The sequence below is a fragment of the Mustela nigripes genome, chromosome 16 (genome assembly GCF_022355385.1).
Source record: "Mustela nigripes isolate SB6536 chromosome 16, MUSNIG.SB6536, whole genome shotgun sequence".
NCBI lineage: Eukaryota > Metazoa > Chordata > Mammalia > Carnivora > Mustelidae > Mustela > Mustela nigripes.
In genome coordinates this window covers 23,108,338-23,131,781 of record NC_081572.1, presented here as the reverse complement: position 1 = coordinate 23,131,781, position 23,444 = coordinate 23,108,338, and the positions used below count along the sequence as shown (strand labels likewise).

Here is a 23,444-nt window from a genome sequence, read left to right as displayed (position 1 = left end):
ACGCCCGGTTGGGCGTCAGTGGGGCGGGCTCGCAGCGGCTCAGCGCATGCGGATTGGTGCTCCAGCCGGCGGATTCGCAGGCTGTTTCCGGTCCCAGGACTTCCCACAATCCTTAGCTCTTCTGTCCCTCCCGGCTCCCGTCTGTGCTTCCGGTGGCGATGGCTGCGGCCGTGTCTGGGATGCTGCGAGGGGGTCTCCTGCCCCGGGCGGGTAAGGAGCGGCCCAGGTCCTCATGGCGCGTTCCGGACGGCGCTCTCTAGTTCTGTCTCCCCTCCTCCACTACTGACCCTCTCCCGCAATCTCTTACTCCAGACAGCTCCTGATGACCCCTGAACTCAGCTAGATCGCTGGTCTCCTTCCTCCGTCTAATTCCCTGTGGCTGCAGACATTAGAAGTAACAGCAGCGCAGCAACAATGACAGCGACAACCACAGTGTTTCTTCCCTCCGCCCGAGGCCCCCTTCCTTCTCTGGGTTTCTGTAATCCACCACCCAGCTCCTGCTCGCCTCCACTTTCCTTTGCTTGTACCACTGCCCGCCCGGACCTTGGCGCTGTGCCACCTTTTCACGGTCTCGGCCTAAATGTCACCTGCTCAGGCCTGCCCTGGTCACCTTCTGCAAAGCAGGTTTCTATTGTTAAAATGTGTATTTTGCAGCCTCTTTATGGACCCCTTTCACCCCTCAGTCTGTAATTTTGCATTTTTTTATGTGTTGTTTCCTGTTTTAGACTTCACACTCGGTAAAGGCAGAACCCTTATATTCATTCGGCATAGCCGGCAGGTGGCGTGGTGCCTGGCATTAAGCATGCAATAGACATTTGTTTAATGAATGATTTCACTCACATAATATAGGCCAGGCACAGTGGTAAATAAATGATTTACATGTATTATCTCATTTAAATCTTAAAGCATGTCACGGAGAAGTAAGTCATGATCATCTCCTCTTTACAGGTGAAGAATTTCAGGTTTAGAGCAGTTGAGTGACTGGTCAAGGTCACAGCTAGTAAGTGGCAGAAGAGATTAAAATCTTATTCCATCTAGGGGGGGCACCTGGGGGGCTCAGAAGATTTAAGGATCCAACTCTTGGTTTTAGCTTGGATCCTGATCTCAGGGTGGTCAGATTGAGCCCATTTCAGGCTCGGTGCTGCTGAGCTTGGAGCCTGCTTGGCATACTTGCTTTCCCTCTGAGCACCCCCCTACCTCTGTCTCTTAAAAAAAAAAAAAAAAAATCTGGTTCATCTGATCCAAAACCTGTGTTCTTAACTTAGGTTTTGTGGCTGCTGGCAATAAAACCTCTCACCCCAGGAAACCTCCATGCTCTCTATTAGAGCCACCTTCTAGCTGACCTTTTCCCTGAGACCCCATCCCAGTCTTGGGTAGGGCTGAAGCTCTAGCCTGGGTCCTTTCATTGAAGATGAAAGGGTCAGTTAGGCTTACAGCTTTCAAGTGGCTCCCTTATCTTCTGAGGCGTGCTCTCCAGCGATGCCTGTAAACAAGAACAAGGGAAGGGGAGGCTTGTTTGGGGGAGCTGTGAGGGCCGTGTAACTTCTTTTCCCTCTTGCTTCAATTCATGGGTGAAGGCTTCAGAGCAGTTCTAGAGCAGTGGTTTTGGACTTCAGCATGCATCTGTAACACTTGAAGGCTTATTAGAGACCACTGTTTGCTGGGCTCCCCTCCAGTGTTTCTGATTCAGGAGGACCAGGACAGGCCGTGAGAACTTAGGTTTCTAACCAGTTACCAGGAGATGCTGATGTTGCTGGCTGAGTAAAGGGAGCACACCTTGAGAACGGTTGGCTTAAACCAGGGGTTGCCATATTGCGGCAGGACTGGTCACCATATTTTATAAATAAAGTTTTATTAGAATACAGCCACTTCTGTTTGTTTCATATTGTCTAGGGTTGTTTTCATGATACGATGGCACAGTTGAGTAGTAGTTTCAGACTGTATGGTTCTTTAACTTTAAAGATTTACTATTTGGCTATTTAAGAAAAATTTGCAGGAGGCCTGGGTGGCTCAGTGGGTTAAGCACATGCCTTCAGCTCAGGTCATAATCCCGGGGTCTTGGGATCGAGCCATGTGTCAGGCTGCCTGCTCAGCGGGGAGTCTGCTTCTCCTTCGCCCTCTGCCTCTCCACCCCTGCTCTGTGTTCTCCATCACATTCTCTCAAAGAAAGAAATAAAATCTTAAAAAAAAAAATAGGAAAAAAATTTGCTCAATCCTCTCCCCCCTTTTTTAATGTGTTCAAATATACTTTCTCCCTTGTTCTTATCTCCCCCTCCAACCCATCTCTGTATATAGAGAAGAGCTGGAGAAGTGGGAGCCTCAAAGGATCAAACATTTGACCTCAGGTCACTCATTAAAGAGAAGGGAAGTTTGGGGGATTTAGAATTCCTAGCAGACAATTCCTTGTCCCTCTCTTGTGTTGGGTCTAGCTCTGTGAGCCATGGTTGTCTTTCTCAAGGGTGGGCTTTTTCTCCATCTGAGACTGACTAAGGACTCCCAGAAGCTGCACGTCCCAGTGTTGCCCTTTCCCCTCCTAGGTCGGCTGCCCACCCTCCAGACCATCCGCTGTGGCTCTAAGGCTGTTACCCGCCATCGTCGTGTGATGCATTTCCAGCGGCAGAAGCTGATGGCTGTGACTGAGTATATCCCCCCAAAACCCGCTATCAACCCAAGATGCCTACCAAGTCCTCCCAGTCCCCCACCCGAGGTAAGGAGGACACTGCCCGTCCTTGGTGCTGGGATGGTGGATTCATGTGACCTTGTCTCTGACGCCATAATGAAGTAGCTCTCCAGGACCTACCCCTCCACATCATTACTTCCCCCCTTTGACCCCGTGGGCCAGATGTTTTAAAATGAAATGTGCGCTTGAATCTGCTTGGCATTTTGGGCACTATGGATTGGATGGGCCTCCTGGATTTCCTTCATTCTTTACTGGTCTCCCCCAAATCGTGTGAAAGTTATGCAAGCAGGTGGAGATAGGGGAGAGTATCTCTGTTGTCTTGAAAGGACTTGAAGCTTCTATGTTTTCCTAGAGGAATGGGAGGAACTTTTTTGTCCTTAAAAAGAGCAGAAAGACCAGGGGAATTTGTACCTTTATGCTTATTGTCAGGCCCACATGCTGTCAATTTTGAGAAATACTGTCTTCAGAAAATGAAGTCTTCTCCTCGGTTCTGAATTAACACTGCAAAAGAATTATCTTATGTTTATAATTGGTGAATTGATTCAACATGAATGCAGCATCAGAGAAAGAAAGTAATTTTGACCACATTATTGTCAAATGTTGACTGGGTCAGACCAGTGACCAGGTCATGGGGACGAGCTTTGTCAGGTGTGACAACGCTGCTCTAAAGATCGTGGTTATCCGACAAAAACGAAGGGCAGAATGGGAGGGGGAGCATGTCCTAAGAGGCAGGGCCCCAACCCTCCTCCTGAACACCCATATTTCCCCCGTTTGGGCATCCCTGCGGGTCCCAGCACCCGTTCCCCTGGGGAGAAAGGGGGACAAGGAGAAGGGCAGCTGATGTGCCCTGGGTCATCTCTTCCTGACTACAGGAAACAGGCCTGATCCGCCTCCTCCGTCGGGAGATAGACACGGTTTTCCGAGAGAACCGAATGATAGCTGTCTGCCAGAATGTGGCTCTGAGTGCAGAGGACAAGCTGCTTATACGGCACCGGCTTCGGAAGCACAAGATCCTGTTGAAGGTCTTCCCCAACCAGGTAGGGAGCAGCCCTCTGGTGCGGGCACCCTGCTCCCCTGCCTCTGCCAACGCGGACTGCAGGGCCCCTTCCCAGATCAGGTTGTTCAACCCCCCCCACCCCAGGCAACCCTCCAGTCTGGTGCCTGCACTGTGGCTGGGGGCCGAGGAGACTGTCAGCTTGCACCCACAGCCTGACTTGGCCTGTGACTGGGGTGGGCAGCCTTTCCTCCCACTTGTCCCCAGGAAGCCGTTTATCCTGCTGTTCCAGGTTCTAAAGCCCTTCCTGGAGGATTCCAAGTACCAGAACCTGCTGCCCCTCTTTGTGGGGCACAACTTCCTGCTGGTCAGTGAGGAGCCCAAGGTCAAGGAGATGGTACGAATCTTGAAGAGTGTGCCCTTCCTGCCACTGCTAGGTGAGCAAGCACCCTTGTGGGTTGAGGATGGGGATTAAGGGGAGTGGGTGCTACCGCGGCCTGATGCCATCTGCTAAGTACACGTGAGTAGAACTGTGGCCATCCTTGTGGGGGGCGATCACTCACAGATGGGGCCTGAGTCAGTAGCACCATTTGTTGAGGGCTACCTGTGTCCTTCCGGAACCTATGTTGGCTCACTACTCTGCGTCTGCCCATCCTTCCTTCTCCCTCCCTCCCTCCATCTCCCTCTCCCTTCTTTTTCTCTTTTTAATATTTATTTATTTTAGGGAGCGGGGGCGGGTGAAGGGCAGGGGCAGAGGGAGGTGGGGAGGGAGAGAAGCAGACTCCATGCTGAGCAGGGAGTCCCATGCAGGGCTGGATTCACAAGCCTGAGAGCATAACCTGAGGCAAAACCAAGATTCGGATCTTAACATCCGGAGCCATCCAGGCGCCCCCAGTCCGGCATCAGTTCTGCCCTGGGGAGAAGAGGAGGGAAAGCAGAGAGGCCTCTGCAGGGAGAGGAAGTTCAGACACCTTGAGTCTAGCAGTGGGGTACAGAAAGCCACACAGACGGTGATACTTTTTTTTTTTTTTTAAGATTTTATTTATTTATTTGACAGAGAGAGAGAGCGATCACAAGTAGGCAGAGAGAGGGGGAAGCAGGCTCACTGCTGAGCAGAGAGCCAGATGTGGGGCTTGATCCCAGGACCCTGAGATCATGACCTGAGCCGAAGGCAGAGGCTTAACCCACTGAGCCACCCAGGCACCCCACAGACGGTGATACTTAAAACAAACCCCCCCAGATAAGGGACACCAAAGGGCAGGGAGCAATGTTTCCCAGACTCCTCTGATGCTGGGGATGCCCAGAGATGGTTCTTTTATAGAGAAGACTGGTTTTATAGGTCTCTGTGGACCACCCCCTACCCCACTAATACACACCCTGTGGTTCTTTTATTTTTCTCAAGATTTTATTTATTTATTTGACAGAGATCACAAGTAGGCTGAGAGAGAGGGGAAGCAGGCTCCCCGCGGAGCAGAGAGCCCAATGCGGGGCTTGATCCCAGGACCCTGAGACCATGGCCTGAGCTGAAGGCAGAGGCTTAACCCACTGAGCCACCCAGGCACCCCGAGCCCTGTGGTTCTTTAAGAAAGTTTAGGAAACCATGACTTAGTGGCAGTTGGGCCAGGTGGATGTCCTATGTCAGGGTTTTCTAGGGAAGAGTTTGGAAGGAAGGGAGGCGAATAGTCCCCGACTGAGGGGGGCACCAGATTCAGGGAGGGCTGGGAGGTGGAGAAGGGCAACAGAGCATGCGTTGGGACCTCAATCGTTGTTTTCAGAGGAGAGAGGCGTTCGTGGTGCCCAGCTGACCCTGTGTTCTTCCAGGTGGCTGCGTTGATGACGCCATCCTCAGCAGACAAGGCTTCATCAACTACTCCCAGCTTCCCAGCCTGGCCCTGGTGCAGGGCGAGCTGGTAGGAGGGCTCACCTTCCGCGTGGCCCAGACCCACCTCTTGCTTCAGCACCAGTCCTTCCAGCTGACGGCCCTGCTGGACCAGTACATCAGACAGCAACAGGCGGGGGACTCTGTTGTGCCGGCCGGCGGGCAGCCCACTTCTCCTGACCCTATTCCGAACTCCTAGTCAGCCTGTTGTACCCGGCCCGCCCATAAACACACTCTGCCCCTGTGGGCCGCACCCTCATCCATCAGAGATGTGGAAGCACTTGGGGTGGGGAGTGGCATTTGTGACCTGACTTTGCTGAGCCTGACTTCCCAGACACAGGGCCACACGGGGATGCAGAGATACCCCATTTCCGAATAGAGGCTCTGAGTCACACTGTCTTTGTCTCCAGTATTCCCTCCCTGGGACCTAACAGGAACAGGCTTTCGGCTCTCCGGGCCCTGGGCAGAGAAGCTGAACAGATGAAGTTGCACTCTGCCTCCATGTCATTGTCCCTTGCTGCACATGTCTCCTGGCCTGTCCCCTCGACGGTGCGCTGTGCTGGATTGGTTCCCCCTCGGTGCTTGTGCTGAGAGCCAGGCTCTGCTCACCACTTGACATCCCTCAGTTCTCACTATGTCTCCATATCACACCCATTTCACAGAGTTCAGTAGTCTGCCCAAGGTCATGCAGCTAATAAGAGGCCAAACAGGGACTTGAACTAGGCTCTCTCTCTGCTCAGAAGACTGTTCCCTGGATTTCTGCCCTCGAGCTTCCTCATTAGGGTCCGGGGTGTGCCTGAGTATTAATTCTCCACCCTCGGGGTGTGTCACATTATGGAAAGGTTGGGAGCACTGGTTGATGATAAAATGAAATGCATTTTACTTCCTCTTGTTTTGCTGTGTGTGAGCTGGTATATCCTCTGTGTAGTCTTATTCTCACGGCCACCTCTGATTCTCACTTCCCCTCCTACAATGTCCTTTCTCTTTCCATGTCCAGGTCCCCTGCCTCCCTGGACCAATCCCACATGGCATCTCTTACTTGTTTGTCCTTTTGAAGGCGGCTGCCAGCTCTGCCCATTAGCCAGCATGATCCACGTGATTCTGAACAACAGCTGGGCCAAACGAGAATTCTGTATTAATGAGGGGGTCTGGGGGCTCTTGATGGAAGGCCTCATCCCAATTTTGGAGAACCAAAAGTTCCTAATGAATTAGAATGTTTAACTAGAAGCCTGCCCTTGTCCTTGATTGGAGTAGGGAAGGTGGCTGTCGTGCTTTCCTCCCAGATCTGAGGCCGTGCCACAGCCGCTCTGGCTGTGTTCTGTTCTGTGTCCTGGTCTGGGTCCGATTTCCCACGGTTCCCAGCTCGGTGTTATATGCCCCAGGGATGCTTGATCAATCTAAAGTGAGTTAAAAGGCTCCGGAGGCTCGTGGATGTCAGAGCTGTTCTGGCCAATGCTGCCCAATGCCCTCCCTGACTCCCAGACACCTGCTGGATGCCAGCAACGCCCTCCTGGGTCAGCAGGAGCTGTGCTGAGGCTATGAATGGCTGAGAAAACAGGCATCTCCCAAGAAATGTGTTGGATCCTGTAGGGTAAACCGAGGCCTGGGGGGGAGGAGGTTGCCCATATTCCTTCTGGACCAAAGAACCCGCACTGCATCCTTCACCTGCTGCTGATGCCTGAGGCCCTGCCATTAAAAACTCACTTCCCAGAAAGCAGCCTCACTGCTTAAAGCTGTGAGTCCATTTTGCATTCATTTTAACCAGGGTTAGACCTTTTTTACAAAGACTTTATTAAGAATGCGTGTATGAGAGTGGGGGGAAGGAACAGAGGGGCAGAGAGAACCTCAAGCAGATTCTGCGCTGAGCCAGAGCCCTCCACGGGGCTTGATTTCCAGACCCCGAGGGGAAGAGAGTCAGAGGACGCTTAACTGACTAGGTCATCCAGGTGTCCCAGGTTTCTTAAGAGTTTATTTTTTTTTTAATGATTTTATTTATTTATTTGACAGATCAAAAGTAGGCAGAGAGGCAGGCAGAGAGAGAGGGGGAAGCAGGCTCCCTGCTGAGCAGGGAGCCCGACATGGGGCTCCATCCCAGGACCCTGAGATCGTGACCTGAGCCAAAGATAGAGGTTTAACCCACTGAGCCACCCAGGCGCCCCAAGAGTTGATTTTTAGTTAGAATCCAGTACTGAGCTCGACACAGTACTGCAGCAGAACAGAGGTGCTCAGAGAGGGAGGCCGGGGGTCCCTGAGCTGGCTCCAGTCAGCCCTTCCTAACTGCCACCTGGTCACTGCTGCAGGCCTGCTCCCCGTCCAAAGACTGCAAGTTGGGGATTTTGTGTTACGTGCATAGGTGCCTCCAGCCACAGTGGGTCCCGCCCCCCCACCCCGGTGGCGGCCGCTGCCTGGCCCTCTGAGCTGTGGCTGCGTGGCTGACTGTGCTGTTGGCACTGTCTACTGTGGTCCCCCAGGGGCATCCATCCCTTCCCGTCAAACCTGATACCTTTGCTGCCTCCAAATTTTGCAGTCTATTTTCAGATGTAAAAGGAGAGGGGGGTGGTTAATAAGGAAATGGCCTTGGGTACTAACTGGGGTCAAGGCCATCCTAGTCCGAGTAAACCCTTTACCAACGCTGGCCCGAGGCCAGCAGCTCCCTAGTCCTCCGTGATCTGTCTGGAACGGCGCCCAGTGGGGACTCTGCCCCCACTCCCAAGCTACCTTGGTGCTGGGGAGTCCGTTCAGCCCTGAGTCCTCCCGGGAGCAGGGGGGCAGAGCTGAGCGGCCGCCTGGAGCTTGGCGGAGGAGGGGCCGGGGAGGGGGAGGTGGGGAGATCCGGCTGGAGGGGAGGCTCCGACGTCTCCTTCCTTCCTGGTTCCTGCAGCAGCTGCTGCCACTGCTCAGCTCCGTGAGGAGGGAGCGGGCCACTCGGAGACGGTGACTCAGAGGCAGAGCGGTGTGCGGGCCAAGGAGCACTGGCGTCCATGGACCCTGGGGTAAGGGGGCCGCGCTGGCATCCGCTGACATCCCCTGGGCAGGCTTCCTCCCCCCTGAAGCTGGTGGGTCTGCCCCTCCGGAGACAGGGGTGGGAATGGGAGTAGAAATGGGGCACTGACCTGGCTCACCTCGATCCCGCACCCTCTCGGGGCAGAGCCTCCGCCTCCACCCGCCTGCAGTGAGGGTCCGGGATCCTCCACGGCCAGGAAAAGGGCACAGAGGTACCCAAACACTGGAAGAGTTTGGGAACTTTCAATGGCCAGAAGCAGGAGTTTTGCCCCCCAACCCCCCGGGTCAGCGTCTTGCACTCTGGACCCCTCCGTCCCGGCCTCCCGGCCACCACAACCCCACCGCGTCCCTGCCCCTTCCTGGTCTCAGCTCCTCAGGTGCTTGCTGGCTCCATTGGAAGATCTGAGCTGTTTGCCCAGCCTCGGGCCAGCCTCGCCCCTCCAGTCCCCTCCCTGTCTCACACACACGGAGCCTCATGCATTATTGATCTCCCCGTGGAGCCAGGACGGCCAGGGCTGGTGCCAAGGGCGCCTGTGGGCACTGCTGCGGGACCTGTGTGGACCTTGGCATATTCTCAGTCACCTCTTCTCCTGCACACGGTGCCTCCATGGGCCCAGTCCCCTGCTCTCTCCGGGTGGGTGGTACTTCTCAGGAGCCCCAAGGACTGGGAGGATAAAGGGAGGCTTTGTGGGGGGGGTACTGAGGGTCTCAGGCAGGCATCCCAGGGTGAAGGCACAGGGAACGATGGGGATGGGGGGGTGCGGTCTTAGGCCTCAGTTTCCCCATGCAGAAGATAGAGGACCTGGAGACTGATTGGTAGGGAGTTGGGATGAAGGGGTTACGAGCGTTCTGCAGGGTGATCACGGCAGAGTAGTCTCCAACTGACGGCGGCGGCAGCGGGGTGGAGCGATGTCCAGGGGTCCTGCAGGAAGTCCAGTCTCTGAGTTCCTCTGTCCTTTTTTAGAGCCTCTTTTTTCACTCCCATGCCCCATCTCTGATCACCCCCAGGGAATCCTCTAGAGAAAGCACTGAGTGTTTCCTAGAGCCAGAGAGTGTGGGCCCAAGGTGGGGCTGGGCGGACTCTTGTGGTTTTCTCTTGGCACTGGCCTGCGGGCTGCATGCTAGTTCAGCCCTTTCACCTCTCTGAGCAGTGGCCGCAGCCATGGGGTATGGGCAGGGAAATCGGCCCAGGGTGGGGAAGGGACAGACTCGGAGAGGCCTGGCCAGTGAGCAGAGACATCTGTGAGCTCTTATCTCAGACATTGCGGGATGGGGTGGAGGCGGAGAAGGTGATAGCAGGGCCTGTGCTCACGGGGGTCTCTCTCTCGCTTCAAGGGTCCGCTCAGGACAAGGTGACATCCTTCTGCTTCCACCTGCTCCACCTTCTCGGCAGGGAGCAGCCGCTCCCTTCTCCATGGACTTCCAAGAGAGGGTCCCTAACTCGTTGGCCGAGAGCATTCAGTCTACAAAGCTGAGCAGTGCCCAGCAGGTCTGCGGGTGGGGAAGCAGGCAGTGGCGGTTGTGGGGGGTGCAGATAGAGCTTGGCCCAAAAGTGGGGGGCAGATTTGGTCACCTTTCCAGCCACTGTCCTTCCTCTCTGTCCTGGACTGCAGGCCTCCGAGCTGTGGGAGGTGGTCGAGGAGCCTCGGAGCAGGCTGGGAGCAGAGGGTGTCATGCCAGAGAGGAAGGAAGGCCACCTGCTCAAGAAAAGGAAGTGGCCTCTGAAGGGCTGGCACAAGGTGGGGTGGGCAGGGTGAAGGGAGGGGCCAGATGCAGGGGCAGGGAGGGGGGGCGGGGAGGCGGGGAGGGGGGGGGAGGTTGTGTGTGTGTGTGCGCGCGCGCAGAGAAGAAAAGTCCACGTGTGTGGTTGCTCTCTCCCCAAACCGTTTTCTCTCGGCCTCCTGGATTCTCGTTCCTTCTGGGCCGCATCACAGAGATACTTTGTGCTCGAGGATGGGATCCTTCATTATGCAACCACGCGGCAAGACGTGAGTCAGGGCCTCTGCCGGGGGTCAGGGGATAAGTGTGGCCCCAGAATGCTCCGAATAGGCAGGGGACTTCTGGAATCCACCAGAGCAGGGTCTGATCCCAGTTACACCATTTCTGGGTGTGGGGTCCTGGGCAAGTTCCTTCCCTGGGCCCCAACTCCCTCATCTCTAAGATGGAGAGAGTATGACCCCCTGTTTGTTGGGCTGTCCTCTTGGCAAAGGCCCTCGAAACACTGCCTGGCACAAAAATTAGCGTCCAGGAAGCAGGAGCTTTCTAATCTGTGCCCTCATCCCCTTCCTGTGCTGGAGACAGGAACCGAAGACCCGCGTGCTCAGGTTCTCCCTCCGAGAGGGTGTTTGCCTTCTCGGCCTTGCAGATTTCTGAGAGCAGTTTTCCTTGCTCCCTTACTCCCTGAAGTTCAGAATGGGACTTGACATAGTGGGGTGTTATGTGCACGGGAGGATGACTGACAAGTCCCTGACGATGCTTGGGGACGAGGGTGAACCCACTGCCTGGCCCTTGAGCCTCAGGAAGATGGTGGCTCTGTGGTCCCCAGGGGCCTAAAAACAGTCCCATTTCCCCCCTGCCAATCCTCCACTCCAGATCACCAAGGGGAAGCTTCATGGCTCCATTGACGTCAGACTGTCTGTCATGTCCATCAACAAAAAGGCCCAGCGCATTGACCTTGACACTGAAGACAACATCTACCACCTCAAGGTGACATTCCTGGGAGCCAAGTAGTGGCTTGGGCCTCAGCCTAGCAGAGACACAAGGGTACTACTGGAAAGAGGAGTGGGGGCGGGGGGGTCTGTCCCTGAGGTTGACAGCAAGGGAGTAACCGTCTATGCAATGGCCAATGGCAAACCACCTTCCTTCTTGGTTGTTGGGTAAACAACCAAGGGGGAAGCTGTGCCCTGCCTCCCTGCAGGAAGCCTTTGCCCAAGCTGGGGACCACAGGGGGAGACTGCTTGCCTGGGGATCAGAGCCCTCACTTCCTGCCCCAGTGGAGCAGTCCTTCCTTTCATGTTTCTGTCCCCATCTCCACCCCCTCTGCAGATCAAATCCCAGGACCTGTTCCAGAGCTGGGTGGCGCAGCTTCGTGCCCACCGCCTGACCATGCCCCGAGGTTCACTGCCCGGCACCACTCACCGGAAGGTAAGAAGGGCCCTGTGCAGGGGCAGGTGACAGAGGGATGGTGGCTTCAGGGAACCATGAGACCAAGGGAGGCGGGAACTGTCCCGCCTCACCCTTGACTCACCCCACAGGTTCCTGGTGCCCAGCTTCCAGCAGCTGGCAGCGCTTCGACTCTACCTGGGGTTGGACCTCGGGAGAAGGTGTCTTCCTGGCTGAGGGACAGTGATGGGCTAGACCGCTGCTCTCATGGTGAGGGGCCCACGGCACTGTGCCTCTGTGGGCAGGGCCCGTGCTATTGGGTCTAGATGGCATCAGCAGTCACAAGAAGCAAGACTGTCCCCTGCCTCCGGGAACCTGGGCTGCTGGAGGAGACAGCCTTGGCCTCCAACTGACCAGGTCTACTTGGGCCTGCCCTGGGGAGCACCAGTCCTAGAGAAGAGGACAGGACTGGTGCCCCGGACACACCGATAGGACTCAGAGCCCAGACTCCGCAACAAGAAGATACAGCATGCCAGTCCAGGGAGGGATGGGGCGGGCCCTAGAGCTGGGTTCCTGGAGGGGCGCCTGTGATGCTGTCCCGGGAGAGGGAAGGGCCAGCGAGTGGGGACAGAAAGGGTCAGTCTGTGCAGAAGCAGCAGAGTTAAGGTATGTCATGGAGGCTGTGGGGGGTTGGGGTGCCAGCCCTTTCAGGAATCCAACGTGAGGCCTGGCCCCAGGGTGAGATGTGGCAGCTGCCCTGGGCTCCTGAGCTGAGGGTCCGGGGTCTATGGCTGCTGGCTGAAGTGTTTGGAGGAGGACGGGAAGCGGAGGGACAGACTTTGGGGTACCTGGTCAGTGTTGGGAGAGGGACTTCCTCATTCCTTCTTCCCACAGAGCTCTCAGAGTGTCAGGGGAAGCTCCAGGAACTACACAGACTCCTCCAGAGCCTGGAGTCCCTGCACCGGATCCCCTCAGCCCCTGTTATCCCCACGCACCAGGTGAGGCCAGCGGGGAGAAGCCCAGGGGACTCCCACCGCTTCCTTGGGACAGAGCCCCAGGTCCCCTTACACGCTACACTTCCCTGGAGACCCATGCGTGTGCCTGGCTGGCTCCCCTTCCATATCCAGGCTGTCTCCGGGTCTCTCTCTGCCCCTTGGGGCTGAACCTTTCCTGCTGTACCAGTGCATCTTCTAACTCTGAAATGTTTCTGGGCCCCCCCTCTGGGCCCATCTGCCTCTTTCCTTGGCTTTTGTGGTTGCTGCCCTTCTCCCCACCTCGAGTGACACCCCCCCAACCTCCCCACCGTCTTCCATGTGCCAGGCCTCAGGGACGACCGAGAGACCCAGGAAGGGGAAGCGGACCAGCCGCATGTGGTGTACACAGAGCTTTGCCAAGGATGACACGATCGGGCGGGTGAGGCAACGCGTGGACCCCAAGCTGCCCGGTGGGAGGCCCCAAAAGAGGCTGTCACCTTTGATCCCTGCCCTTCACCTACAGGTTGGTCATCTCCATGGCTCTGTTCCCAACCTGTCTCGCTATCTGGAGTCCCGGGATCCCTCAGGCCCCCGCGGGCTGCCGCCTCCCGACTATGCCCACCTGCAGCGGACTTTCTGGGCACTGGCCCAGAAGGGTGAGTGCGTGGGGGCGGGGCAGCAGGGACCAGGCAGGTGGAGGGAGAGGAAGAGGAATCTGACGACTGCCCCCTGTCCCCACAGTGCACAACTCCCTCAGCAGTGTCCTGGCCGCCCTCACTGCCGAGTGGGACCACCTGAGGGACCTGCACCAGGGTTCAGAGCTGTCACGGACAGGGGTGAGGCTCGGGGACCAGGGAGTCATGGGAGGAGAGGGCTGGAGGCCGAGGCCCGCAGGCCTGGGGCGAGAGCCGAGCTGGGTCTGGGGCGAGAGCGGTGGACAGAGGCAGAGATCAGCGTGGTGGGCGGGGGAGGGCTCTGTCCTCCTGGCCCCTCGCCCCTCACCCTCTCCCTGCAGGTCTCTGAGGCCTCCGCTGGCCCGAGGCGCCTCCATTCGCTCTCCGTCTCCTCGGACACCACCGCAGACTCCTTCAGCTCCCTCAACCCCGAGGAGGTAGGAGCCAGGCTGAGCTGTGGGGACCCTTTCTCCTGCACCTTCGTCCTCGGCAGAAGTGAAGGCACCCTTGGTCTTCAGACCCAAAACAGGGCCCAGGAGTCCTAACTCCAGCCCTTTCTTGTAACATTGGCAACAGCCTCATCGTAGTCATTCCTGCCCAGCCAGTGTGTGCAGAGTGATTTTACCATTAATTCGGAGTCCTGTGAGGCCATGGTCCTTACCCTCAAGTTCATGGTGGAGGAAACGGAGACTCAAAGAATCTGACCGATGGGGGCCCAGGCTCCCACAATTGCGGCTTGAGGGGTGGCTGAGCTGGGACTTAGGCATTCTGAGCACAGACTCTGGGGCCAGGCTCCATGGTTTCCATCTGGCTCCATTGCACGCCTCCTTTGTGACCCTGAGCCTCAGTGTCCTGACCTGTAAAGTGGGGGGGGGGGGGGAGGTTGTCCTAATTGTACCTGCTGCATAAGGGGAGTGTCGGGATGGCTTGTGTTAATACTCACGGAAACCCTGGAGCCGGGCTCAGAGTCGGCGCCCAGGCAGGGTGAGTGGCTGCAGGGAACCTGTGTCTCCTTGCTCCCAGTTCCTTCCATCACGCCTTCCTGTTCCACCATGTTCTCTCCCTCCCCGGGGAGCCCAGCCTGACATCTGTCCTTCCCACAGCAAGAAGCTCTGTACATGAAGGGGCGGGAGCTGACCCCCCAGCTGTCCCAGAGCAGCATCCTGTCCCTCGCCGATTCCCACACAGAGTTCTTTGATGCCTGTGAGGTTCTCCTCTCTGCCAGCTCTTCTGAGAATGAGGTAAGGTTGGCGGCGGGGGGGACCCTGGGGAAATTGGGATGGGGTCCGGAGAGACTAGAATTTGTAGATTCCCAGCCTCGACTGCTGTCTCTGGCAACACGTCCAGACCTGCTGGGTTTGTGTCCCTGCTCAGAAGTCTCTGCTGGGAACTGTTCCTCCAGTTTAATGTGCTTTACCCCTCTCGGTTCTCCAGCAAGATGGCTGCCTCAGCCTCACCCCGCCATCTTCCTTCAAGCCCCTCAGCCCCAGCACTCCCCTGACCCCTGACCTCTGCCCCCGAGCCTGGATCTCAGCAATGCCATGCTGCCCTGTCCCTGTGTGCCACTAAGTCCTTGAGCAGTGAGAGGGCCAGGCATCCCCCTCCCAAAGTGGCAGGGCACACTCTGTGAGGCCGGGCTTCGGGCTCAGACCGCCATGCCCCCCTGCCCCGCCCAAATACACGTCTTCCCCTTCCCATCAACAGATGAGCTGGGCAGAGTCTTGCCAGGCCCTGGGTACTGCCCAGCTGCCCAGGGAGGCCCAGTCTGCCCAGCCTCTCATCTGTCCTATCCCAGGGTTCAGAGGAGGAGGAGTCGTGCACCAGTGAAATCACCACCAGCCTGTCCGAGGAGGTGTTGGACCTCAGGGGAGCTGAGCGCCATCAGAAAGGTGCCCACTGGGTGTGTGGCCATGGAGGGGCTGGGGGAGGGGTAGAAATGGTGTTTGTCCACAGCCCATGCCCCTGGGAGGCAGTCTCACAGGGTGGCTGGTGGACTGACAGCTTGGGATGCTGACTGCAGAAGTGGCCCCAGGAGATGAGGAAGGCTAAGCTGTGAGCTACAGAGTGTTCCCAGGGTGGCTCCGGGCGTGGGCCAGGCTCAGGCCTAGGGGCTAGCGTCCGGTGCAGGCTTCTGAGAAGGTTCGCATAGGGCCCGATACAGAGGTGGAAGCTGCCACCTTGCCACTCTTTAGCAGTGTGGCTTTGGACATGACATTTTACTTCTTGGAGTCTTGTTTCCTCATCTGTAAAATGGGTTGAATATAACCTGAAATCGGTTTCTCTGTTTATGGAGGGGAACTGAAAATAAGGGTGGGGGCTTCTGGGGTGCAGGGTTTCCCGCGGTGGGGACCGCCCCCTCGGAGTGATTCTCACCCCACTGTCCCCCTAATCGCCCAGAAGCGTGTTTGCAATTGGCTCCCTACCTCCGCTGCCCTGAGTCCAGAGAGGGGCTTGGGAGTGAGTCTATCTGGGAACCCCTCTGTGGTGGGGGGGCGCCACCTCAGGCCAGCCTGTGCACCAGTTGGGTCTGGATGCCGTGCCCAGAGGGGGATTGACGTGGCCGGGTGGGCCCCAGGGGCGTCTGTTCCAGGGAGAGCTGCAGGGCCCCCGCGTCGCCGCTGTCTGCCGGCAGCCAGCGGGCCAGGAACTGATGTGAGCCTGTGGAACATACTACGGAACAACATCGGCAAGGACCTGTCCAAGGTGTCCATGCCCGTGCAGCTCAACGAGCCGCTCAACACCCTGCAGCGGCTGTGCGAGGAGCTCGAGTACAGCAGCCTCCTGGACCGGGCCAGCCGCACGGCCGACCCCTGCGAGCGCATGGTACCCCAACATTTCCCGGCCCGGCTACTCCTCGCTGCCGCCCTTCCACCTCAGCCCCGGGTCCTCGCCTGCAGTGGGGTGGCACCCTCTACTCCCTGATCCCCCACCCCCGACCCAGCCAGCTCTCTCTGCCCTCCCCCCTGCAGGTGTACATCGCGGCCTTTGCCGTGTCTGCCTACTCGTCCACGTACCACCGAGCAGGCTGTAAGCCCTTCAACCCCGTCCTGGGGGAGACCTATGAGTGCGAGCGGCCCGACCGGGGCTTCCGCTTCATCAGTGAGCAGGTGTGAGCCTCGTGGGCTTTTAGGGCCGGGACCTGGGGGAGAGCATGGGGGCAGCCGGCCTTCTCCAGGGAGCCCCCTGCTGAGTGCCGGGGACCTACTGGAAACGAGGAGTGGCTGTGCCAGGTTCCAGAGCTGGGACCCCGGAAGCTCACCGGCCACTAGTCAGTTCCACCTGGGAAGGCAGGCTCTGGGGGCTGATGTCGGGCTAAGCCTTGAGGGAGGAACTGACAGGCACCAGGAGTATGGCGTGGGCGGGGCGTGGAGAACGGGATGCTCCAGACTGCACAAAGGGACAGCGGGAGCTGGTTAGGATGAGCAAGAGACGCAGCTGGAAGCCAGCCAGGGCCAAACCCTGAGCAGCCTGTAGGTGAAGTGGTTGTTTCCATATCCTGAAGGCGAAGATGATGGGGGGGTTTAGGCAGTGGAGTGACAGGCTCAGAATTGCACTCTGTAAAGAACATTGGTGTGAGGCCCGGTGAGAGAAGGCTGTTAGAAGGCCATTGCGGTCAGCCCTGGGAGAGCTGCTGAGGACCTGTCCTTGGCCACCGGATCGCGTGGACGTTAGACTCGGCAGCTGTGTGTGTGTGTGTGTTGCTCCTCATAGGCCTCGGTGGTCAACAGAATGTTGTTGTGCCTAAGGGATAGGGGAGGTGGTCGACGGTCGGGAGAAGTTGGGGTGGCCTGGAATTTCTGGTTTGGGGGATTCGGCAGGTGTGTGGCCGTGCCAGTGAGCAGGATGGAAAGGGTGAGAGGAAGGTAACTGAATTAGGGAGACTCCTTGTCCACGTGGGCTTGACTTCCAGGGGGAGATGTCCCGGAGGCCCTGAGCCATGTAGGCCCGGAGCTCCTCAAGCACAGGATGGGGCCGACAGACCCAGGCATCGCCCGCTTAGAGGACGGGTGACGTCACGGGCTGCTCCAGGGGAGGGTCTGGAGAGGAGGGTGGGCAGGGGAGGCAGAGGAGCTCTGAGGGGAAGGGGTGGGCAGATGGTCCACAGGACTTCCAGAAAGTGTCGTTGGTTTAACCAAGTGAGGGAGGTTTCAGAAGAAGGCTGAGGGCCAAGCCGGGATTACAGTGGGTGTGTAGTAAAAAGAAGTAAAACAGAGAAAAATGTTACTTAAAATAGAATTAAATGGGTCATCTGGCTGGCTCAGTCAGTAAAGCATGTGACTCTTGATCTCAGGGTTGTGAGTTCAAGTCCCATGTTGGGAGTAGAGCTTACTTTAAAAAATAAAATTAGGGGCACTTGGGTGGCTCAGTCAGTTAAGTGACTGACTCTTGATTTCAGCTCAGGTCGTGACCTCAGGGTCATGAGATCGAGCCCTGTGTGGGGCTCTGTGCTAGGCAGGGAGACTGCTTGGGATTCTGTCCTCCCTCTGCCCCACCCCACTTGTGTGTGAGTTTAATCTCTCTCTCTCTCTCTTAAAATAAATTAAATTTAGATTAAATTAAAATAGAGAAAAATGCAGATTGTTTCAAAAAAATTTTTACCTGGAAGGAAAGAAGAGGGAGAGGCAGGTTTCAGCCAGAGGTAGGGGTGAAGTGGAAGCAGTTTTTGTTTGTTTGTTTGTTTTGTTTGTTTTAACTGTTTTTTTTTTTTAAGATTTTATTTATTTATCTGACAGACACAAGTAGGCAGAGAGGCAGGCAGAGAGAGGGGAGGAAGCAGGCTCCCCGCTGAGCAGAGAGCCCGATGTGGGGCTTGATCCTAGGACCCTGGGATCATGACCTGAGCCGAAGGCAGAGGCTTTAACCCACTGAGCCACTCAGGTGCCCCTGTTTTTGTTTTGTGTTTTAAATGAATTTATTTATTTATTTGAGACAGAGAAAGAGAGAGAGAGAGGACTAGCAGGGGGAAGAGCAGAGGGAGGGAGAAGCAGGCTCCCCACTGAGCAGGAAGCCCAACTTGGGGCTCCATCCCAGGACCTCAAGATCATGACCTGAGCTGATGGCAAACGCTTAACCGACTGAGCCACGCAGGCACCTTTAAGTGTTTTTGAAAACAAAGTGAAAAGTTCACACAGTCCTAAAGTACGGTAGAAAATGATCCCTGGCTCACCCTTGTGAGGGAACCAGTGCTCCTAGTGTTGGTTTTGTGCATGTTTGGGCAAAGGTGTGTGTGTCCAGAAAAGAAAGATTTACTCCTTATTTTTTTTTAACTCTTTTTTTTTTTTTTTTAAGATTTTATTTATGTATTTTAAAGACAGAGAGAGTAAAGGGCAGGGGGGGAGGAGCAGAGGAACAAGCAGAGTGCGCAAGAGTGCAGAGCTGGCAGCGGGGCTCTATCTCAGAACCCTGAGATCATGACCTGTGCCGAAACTAAGAGTGGGATGCTCTTAGTCGGCTGAGCCACCCAGGTGCTCCAAGGTGGAAGAAAAGGAAGATATTTCTGCTCAGAGAGGAAGAGAAATGGAGAGGGAGGGCTGCAGGGCAGGGGGGATGGGGAGGGAGGAGCCTGCAGGAAGCGGTAGGAGGGGCTGGGCCTGCCAGTGGGTTTCAGGGGAGTGGCATCAGGGTGGGAGATTAAGTTGGTGGGAGGAGTTGCCCTCTCTGCTCTCCCTGATTGTGGGGGTTCGTGTGGTATGAAAGAGATGGTTTGGGGGTCGGTATTCAAGTTCCCAGTGTGTTGTTCCCAGTGCTGTGTGCCCTGCGGCCCAGTGGCCATGTCTGAAGCCAGGCTGAGCAAGGAGGAGGCTGACTGATGCTAGGTGTTGCGATGGGTGGTGGTGGCGGGTTGTCCAGGGTGCTGGATGACAGGGTGCAGGTGACGGAGCGAGCTCAGCCAGGGGGGGAGGAGGTGAAGCCAGGGCTGACGGGCCACTACGAACCAGAGCAGCCGGGCATTTTGGCAGGGGCCATGGGGCACAGGGAATGGGAAGAGAGACCAGGCTGTGGGCTGTGGGATACCCGAGTTCAAGTTCCAGATATGGAGCTGTTCCAAGGAGATCAAGGCCAGGTTTTTCCAGAGCTGTGGTGTGGAGGCTGAGGGAGAAGACAGTGTGGGGAGAGAGGGTCCTCGGGAGGGCTGGCTTCCAGGCAGGGCACCGGAGGAGGCCCCAGCGTCACTGCTAAAGGACGTTGTCAGCTGGAACAGGGCTTCTGGGGCTCTCGGGGGAGTGAATGAGAAGGGGGAACGTGAAGCCCCATGGGAGAAGAGAGGACGACAGAATTTGGATGGTGGCCGAAGACGACAGAGACAAGAGGCCTGGAACTAACTGGTCTTCTGGGTTGAAGGGGAACTGGGAATGGGGGTCAGGGAGTTCAGGAAGCCGCGGGGTCACCAGTGGACCCCACGGTCCTCTGGGTCAGTGTCAAAGAACTACTTTGCCCCCCAAGGTCTCCCACCACCCCCCCATCTCGGCATGCCATGCAGAGTCTGAGAACTTTGTCTTCTGGCAAGGTAAGGAGTGGGGGGCTTGGTGGGGTGGATGTGGGGGTGAAGGGCACGTGGTGGGAGGGGGGTGCTGGAACTCTCTGGTCTCATTTCTCCCTCTCTCCCAACCCACCTCTAGACATGAAGTGGAAGAACAAGTTCTGGGGCAAATCCTTGGAGATTGTGCCTGTGGGGACAGTCAACGTCAGCCTGCCCAGGTGGGTGTTCATAAGTGCTCAGCAGCCCAGGCCCAGTCCACAGGCATCCTCTGGGCTGGCGTGGCAAGGTGGTAGCGACAGGATAGAAAGGTCTGGCCTGAAGCTGCTTGAGATGGGGCAGAATCTACATTTTACACCTGCATTTACAGCGCTGTGCATGCAGAAAGGTGAAAAATCTTAGAATAGTAGAGCTGGAAGGGCTCATCAGGGTTATCTGATGCAGCGGCTTTCACACTTTTTTGACCATGACTCACAGTAAGAAATGTATTGGAGACTTCAAGCCAATGCACGGACACACCCAGACACCCCCACCCCCGAAATCTAAACTGACCTCAACACCAATCACAAACCACATTTGAAACACCCTCATTAGCTTGTTTTATTTTATTTATTTTTTAAAAGGTTTTATTTATCAGACACACACACACACACACACACACACACAAAGTACAAGCAGGGGGAGCAGCAGAGGGAGAGAGAAAAGCAGGCTCCCCACTGAGCAGGGAGATCAATGTGGGGCTCGATCCCAGAACCCTTGGGATCGTGACCTGAGCTGAAGGCAGACGCTCAACCGGCTGAGCCACCCAGGCGTCCCTCATGCCATTTTAGAAGTGGGGGCCACAGCCAGAGAAGAAGGGGGCTTAGCCTGTGTGGCCCAGGTGTTAGCTAGAGGCCAGTGCACAGGCGGGAAGCCCCTGACCTTCAGAATCCAAAGTCCTGTCTGGGAGTCTTGGTTCTGCCACTTAATAATTAAAACAAGCAGCGAAGAGACTTGCCCCAGAGCCTCAAGTCTGCTCTTCTATAATGTAAGGGTAGTGAGCAGTACCCAGTGGCCGTGGGGAGTGGCCCCGGGGATTATATGTGAGCATCGCTACCCGGGTCCCTGGCTCCCAAGGGCAGGGACCCCCTCTATGTATTTATTCCTGTGACTTCAGCCCTCAGGTACTTTATCAAATGAGCTGGAGACATATTGGCTCAAAATTTTCTGCGGAGGCTGCTCTGCTTGATAAATCCGTCAATCCCTCACAGCGGAAGCCGAACCAGCACCCCACACTCTCTCCACAGACCTCCTGTGCCCGGCTCCCTGGCTCAGGGGGGCACTTGCACTGGGCCGGTCAGCTGCCCTCCCCCTCTCTGTCTCTCTCAGGTTCGGGGACCACTTCGAGTGGAACAAGGTGACATCCTGCATTCACAACATCCTGAGTGGCCAGCGCTGGATCGAGCACTATGGAGAGGTGCTCATCAGGAACACACAGGACAGCTCCTGTCACTGCAAGCTCACCTTCTGCAAGGTGGGCACGCCACCCCAGCCCTGCCTGCCTGCCTGCCTGCAATGGCTCTGCTCCCCCAACCAAGGGAAGGGTCACGCCCCTGAGTGCCGGTCCCCACCCCCACCCCCCATCCCAGGCCAAGTACTGGAGCTCCAACGTCCATGAGGTGCAGGGTGCCGTGTTCAGCCGGAGCGGCCGTGTCCTCCACCGACTCTCCGGGAAGTGGCATGAGGGCCTCTACCGGGGGACCCTGCCCGGCGGTCAGTGCATCTGGAAACCCAGTAAGTGGGAAGGTCAGGGAGGGTTGGGTGGGGGTGAGGGCAGCTCTGGCACCCTCCACCAGCCCCAGCCCCTTGCATTCCCCCCACCCCAGACTCGATGCCCCCAGACCATGAGCGAAACTTCGGCTTCACTCAGTTTGCCTTGGAGCTGAATGAGCTGACGGCAGAGCTGAAGCGGTCACTGCCTTCCACCGACACGCGGCTCCGGCCAGACCAGAGGTCAGTGTCTGCCCGGCCCCGCCCTAGAACCGCTGGGCTCCTCACTGCCCAATGTGGGTTTCCACCAGAGTGGGCCTGCCCTCCCTTCTTGGAGTTGCCTCAAGGAGATGGGTTCCTTGTGGGGGCAGAGCTGGGCGCGGCATAAAGGGCTTGGGTCTGAAGGGGGCAGCTCCACTGACTGCCGTCTGGAAGCTCAGGTACCTGGAGGAGGGGAACATACAGGCCGCTGAGGCCCAGAAGAGAAGGATCGAGCAGCTTCAGCGGGACAGGCGCAGAGTGATGGAGGAGAACAACATCGTCCACCAGGCTCGCTTCTTCAGGTAGCTCTGCCCTCTCTCAGGGTCTCTGCCCTCCAGGCCCCCCTCCACCTCCCCTAGCGCCTTCTTGCTCTGAGCGGGGGCTGGCTGTGGGAGGCAGCATCCGGGAACCCCGGCCTTGATTCTGGCTGTTCCGCCCTCCTTCCCGCAGGCGGCAAATGGACAGCAGTGGGAAGGAGTGGTGGGTGACTAACAACACATACTGGAGGCTTCGGGCCGAGCCAGGCTACGGGAACCTGGACGGGGCTGTGCTCTGGTAGCCCCGGCCCTTGGGGGCAGGAGGCTTGGATTCCTCCCTCCTGCCTCTGCCCCCCATGGACACACGGGGCAGGCCAGCTTCCCCCGCTCACAGCCCCGGAGACCAAAGGGGCAGCTCCGGCTCTGGCTCCGTCCCTTCTGCCGGTCAGAGGGGCTGCATCTCAGCCCATTGCCCACCCTGTTTGGGCTGGGAAGCAGGATCTGTGCTTCCCCAGTCTCGTTGCCCTGGACAACCAGCATGTAAACCCCTTCTTGCTCCATCATTTCCCCTTCTGTCCCCCTTGGGGTCCTTGGGGGAGACTCCAGGCTCTCCAGGATCTGTTCCCCGTTTAGTGCCTTCCTAGGACACAGGGGACCCCTTGACGCTCCCCAGGCTTCCTATGCCCAGGGTTCTGGCCCCAGCTGTGCGGTTGGACTGAGTGAAGGAGAAGAGACGGTGTTTTCTTCCTCCCCCATCCCCCCCATGCTGCTCTCCAGCATCTTCTGCCCCATGCCCTGGCCCGGTGGGGCTCCCTTTGCTTGGCCCTTGACAATCTCTCCTATCCTCCTGGATCCCCCTTCCCCCAAATTGCTAAATGCCTGTGGCTTCTAGCTCCTTCGGCCTTGTCTTCAAGCGGTTTCCTTCCGTCACAGCTCAGCAGGTCCCTCCCAGAAGTGAGGAGGCCTGTCCCAGAGGCAGGGAGCCCACGGAGCAGGCAGGGCGCCTGGCCTCAGAACCCCCGAGAGAGTGTGAGTTTGTGTGGGAGTGTGTGCATGTGTGCGTGTGTCCGCGTACTGCTTGCAGGCGAGCAGGGTCCCCCAAGCAGCCTGGATAGCCCATGCCGGGCGTCCACCCCTCCTGCTGCTCATTTCCACACGGGCTGCTTCTGAGAAAGGTGAATCACAGTGACATTCCAGCTCCAATAAAGACTGTCCCAAAGTTTGGCCTGAGACCATTCATTTGAAAACGCATAACCTCGGGGTACCTGGGCGGCTCAGTGGATTGAGTGACTGACTCGATTTTGGCTCAGGCCATGATCTCCAGATCATGAGTTCCAGCCCCACGTCGATCTCCACGCTGGGCATGGTGCCTATCTGAGATTCTCTCTCCCTC

At 57.1% G+C, this 23,444-nt stretch overlaps 2 protein-coding genes across 3 annotated transcripts; both read left to right on the top strand.

The window, feature by feature from the left end:
- The first annotated feature begins 102 nt into the window (after window positions 1–102).
- On the top strand, window positions 103–6,446 carry MRPL10 (mitochondrial ribosomal protein L10). Its single transcript, XM_059380626.1, has 5 exons — window positions 103–210; window positions 2,538–2,707; window positions 3,553–3,717; window positions 3,967–4,111; window positions 5,496–6,446. Exons 1-5 carry the CDS (start codon window positions 159–161, stop codon window positions 5,750–5,752), a joined length of 789 nt encoding a protein of 262 aa, XP_059236609.1. The 5' UTR covers window positions 103–158; the 3' UTR covers window positions 5,753–6,446.
- Window positions 6,447–8,382: 1,936 nt separating this feature from the next.
- On the top strand, window positions 8,383–23,275 carry OSBPL7 (oxysterol binding protein like 7). Of its 2 annotated transcripts, XM_059378752.1 has the most exons (23): window positions 8,383–8,546; window positions 9,892–10,045; window positions 10,170–10,295; window positions 10,491–10,544; window positions 11,149–11,262; window positions 11,602–11,700; window positions 11,811–11,928; window positions 12,553–12,656; window positions 12,979–13,071; window positions 13,156–13,288; window positions 13,374–13,468; window positions 13,648–13,743; window positions 14,410–14,547; window positions 15,102–15,195; window positions 15,882–16,129; window positions 16,276–16,413; window positions 19,751–19,814; window positions 19,927–20,005; window positions 21,153–21,297; window positions 21,413–21,557; window positions 21,650–21,776; window positions 21,974–22,096; window positions 22,245–23,275. In XM_059378752.1, exons 2-23 carry the CDS (start codon window positions 9,971–9,973, stop codon window positions 22,351–22,353), a joined length of 2,517 nt encoding a protein of 838 aa, XP_059234735.1. In that variant the 5' UTR covers window positions 8,383–8,546; window positions 9,892–9,970; the 3' UTR covers window positions 22,354–23,275. The 2 variants fall into 2 exon arrangements, 1 of the variants encoding a protein (XP_059234735.1); XR_009400176.1 differs by lacking the exon at window positions 22,245–23,275 and having other exon boundaries at window positions 21,694–21,776; window positions 21,974–22,062.
- Window positions 23,276–23,444: the final 169 nt, after the last annotated feature.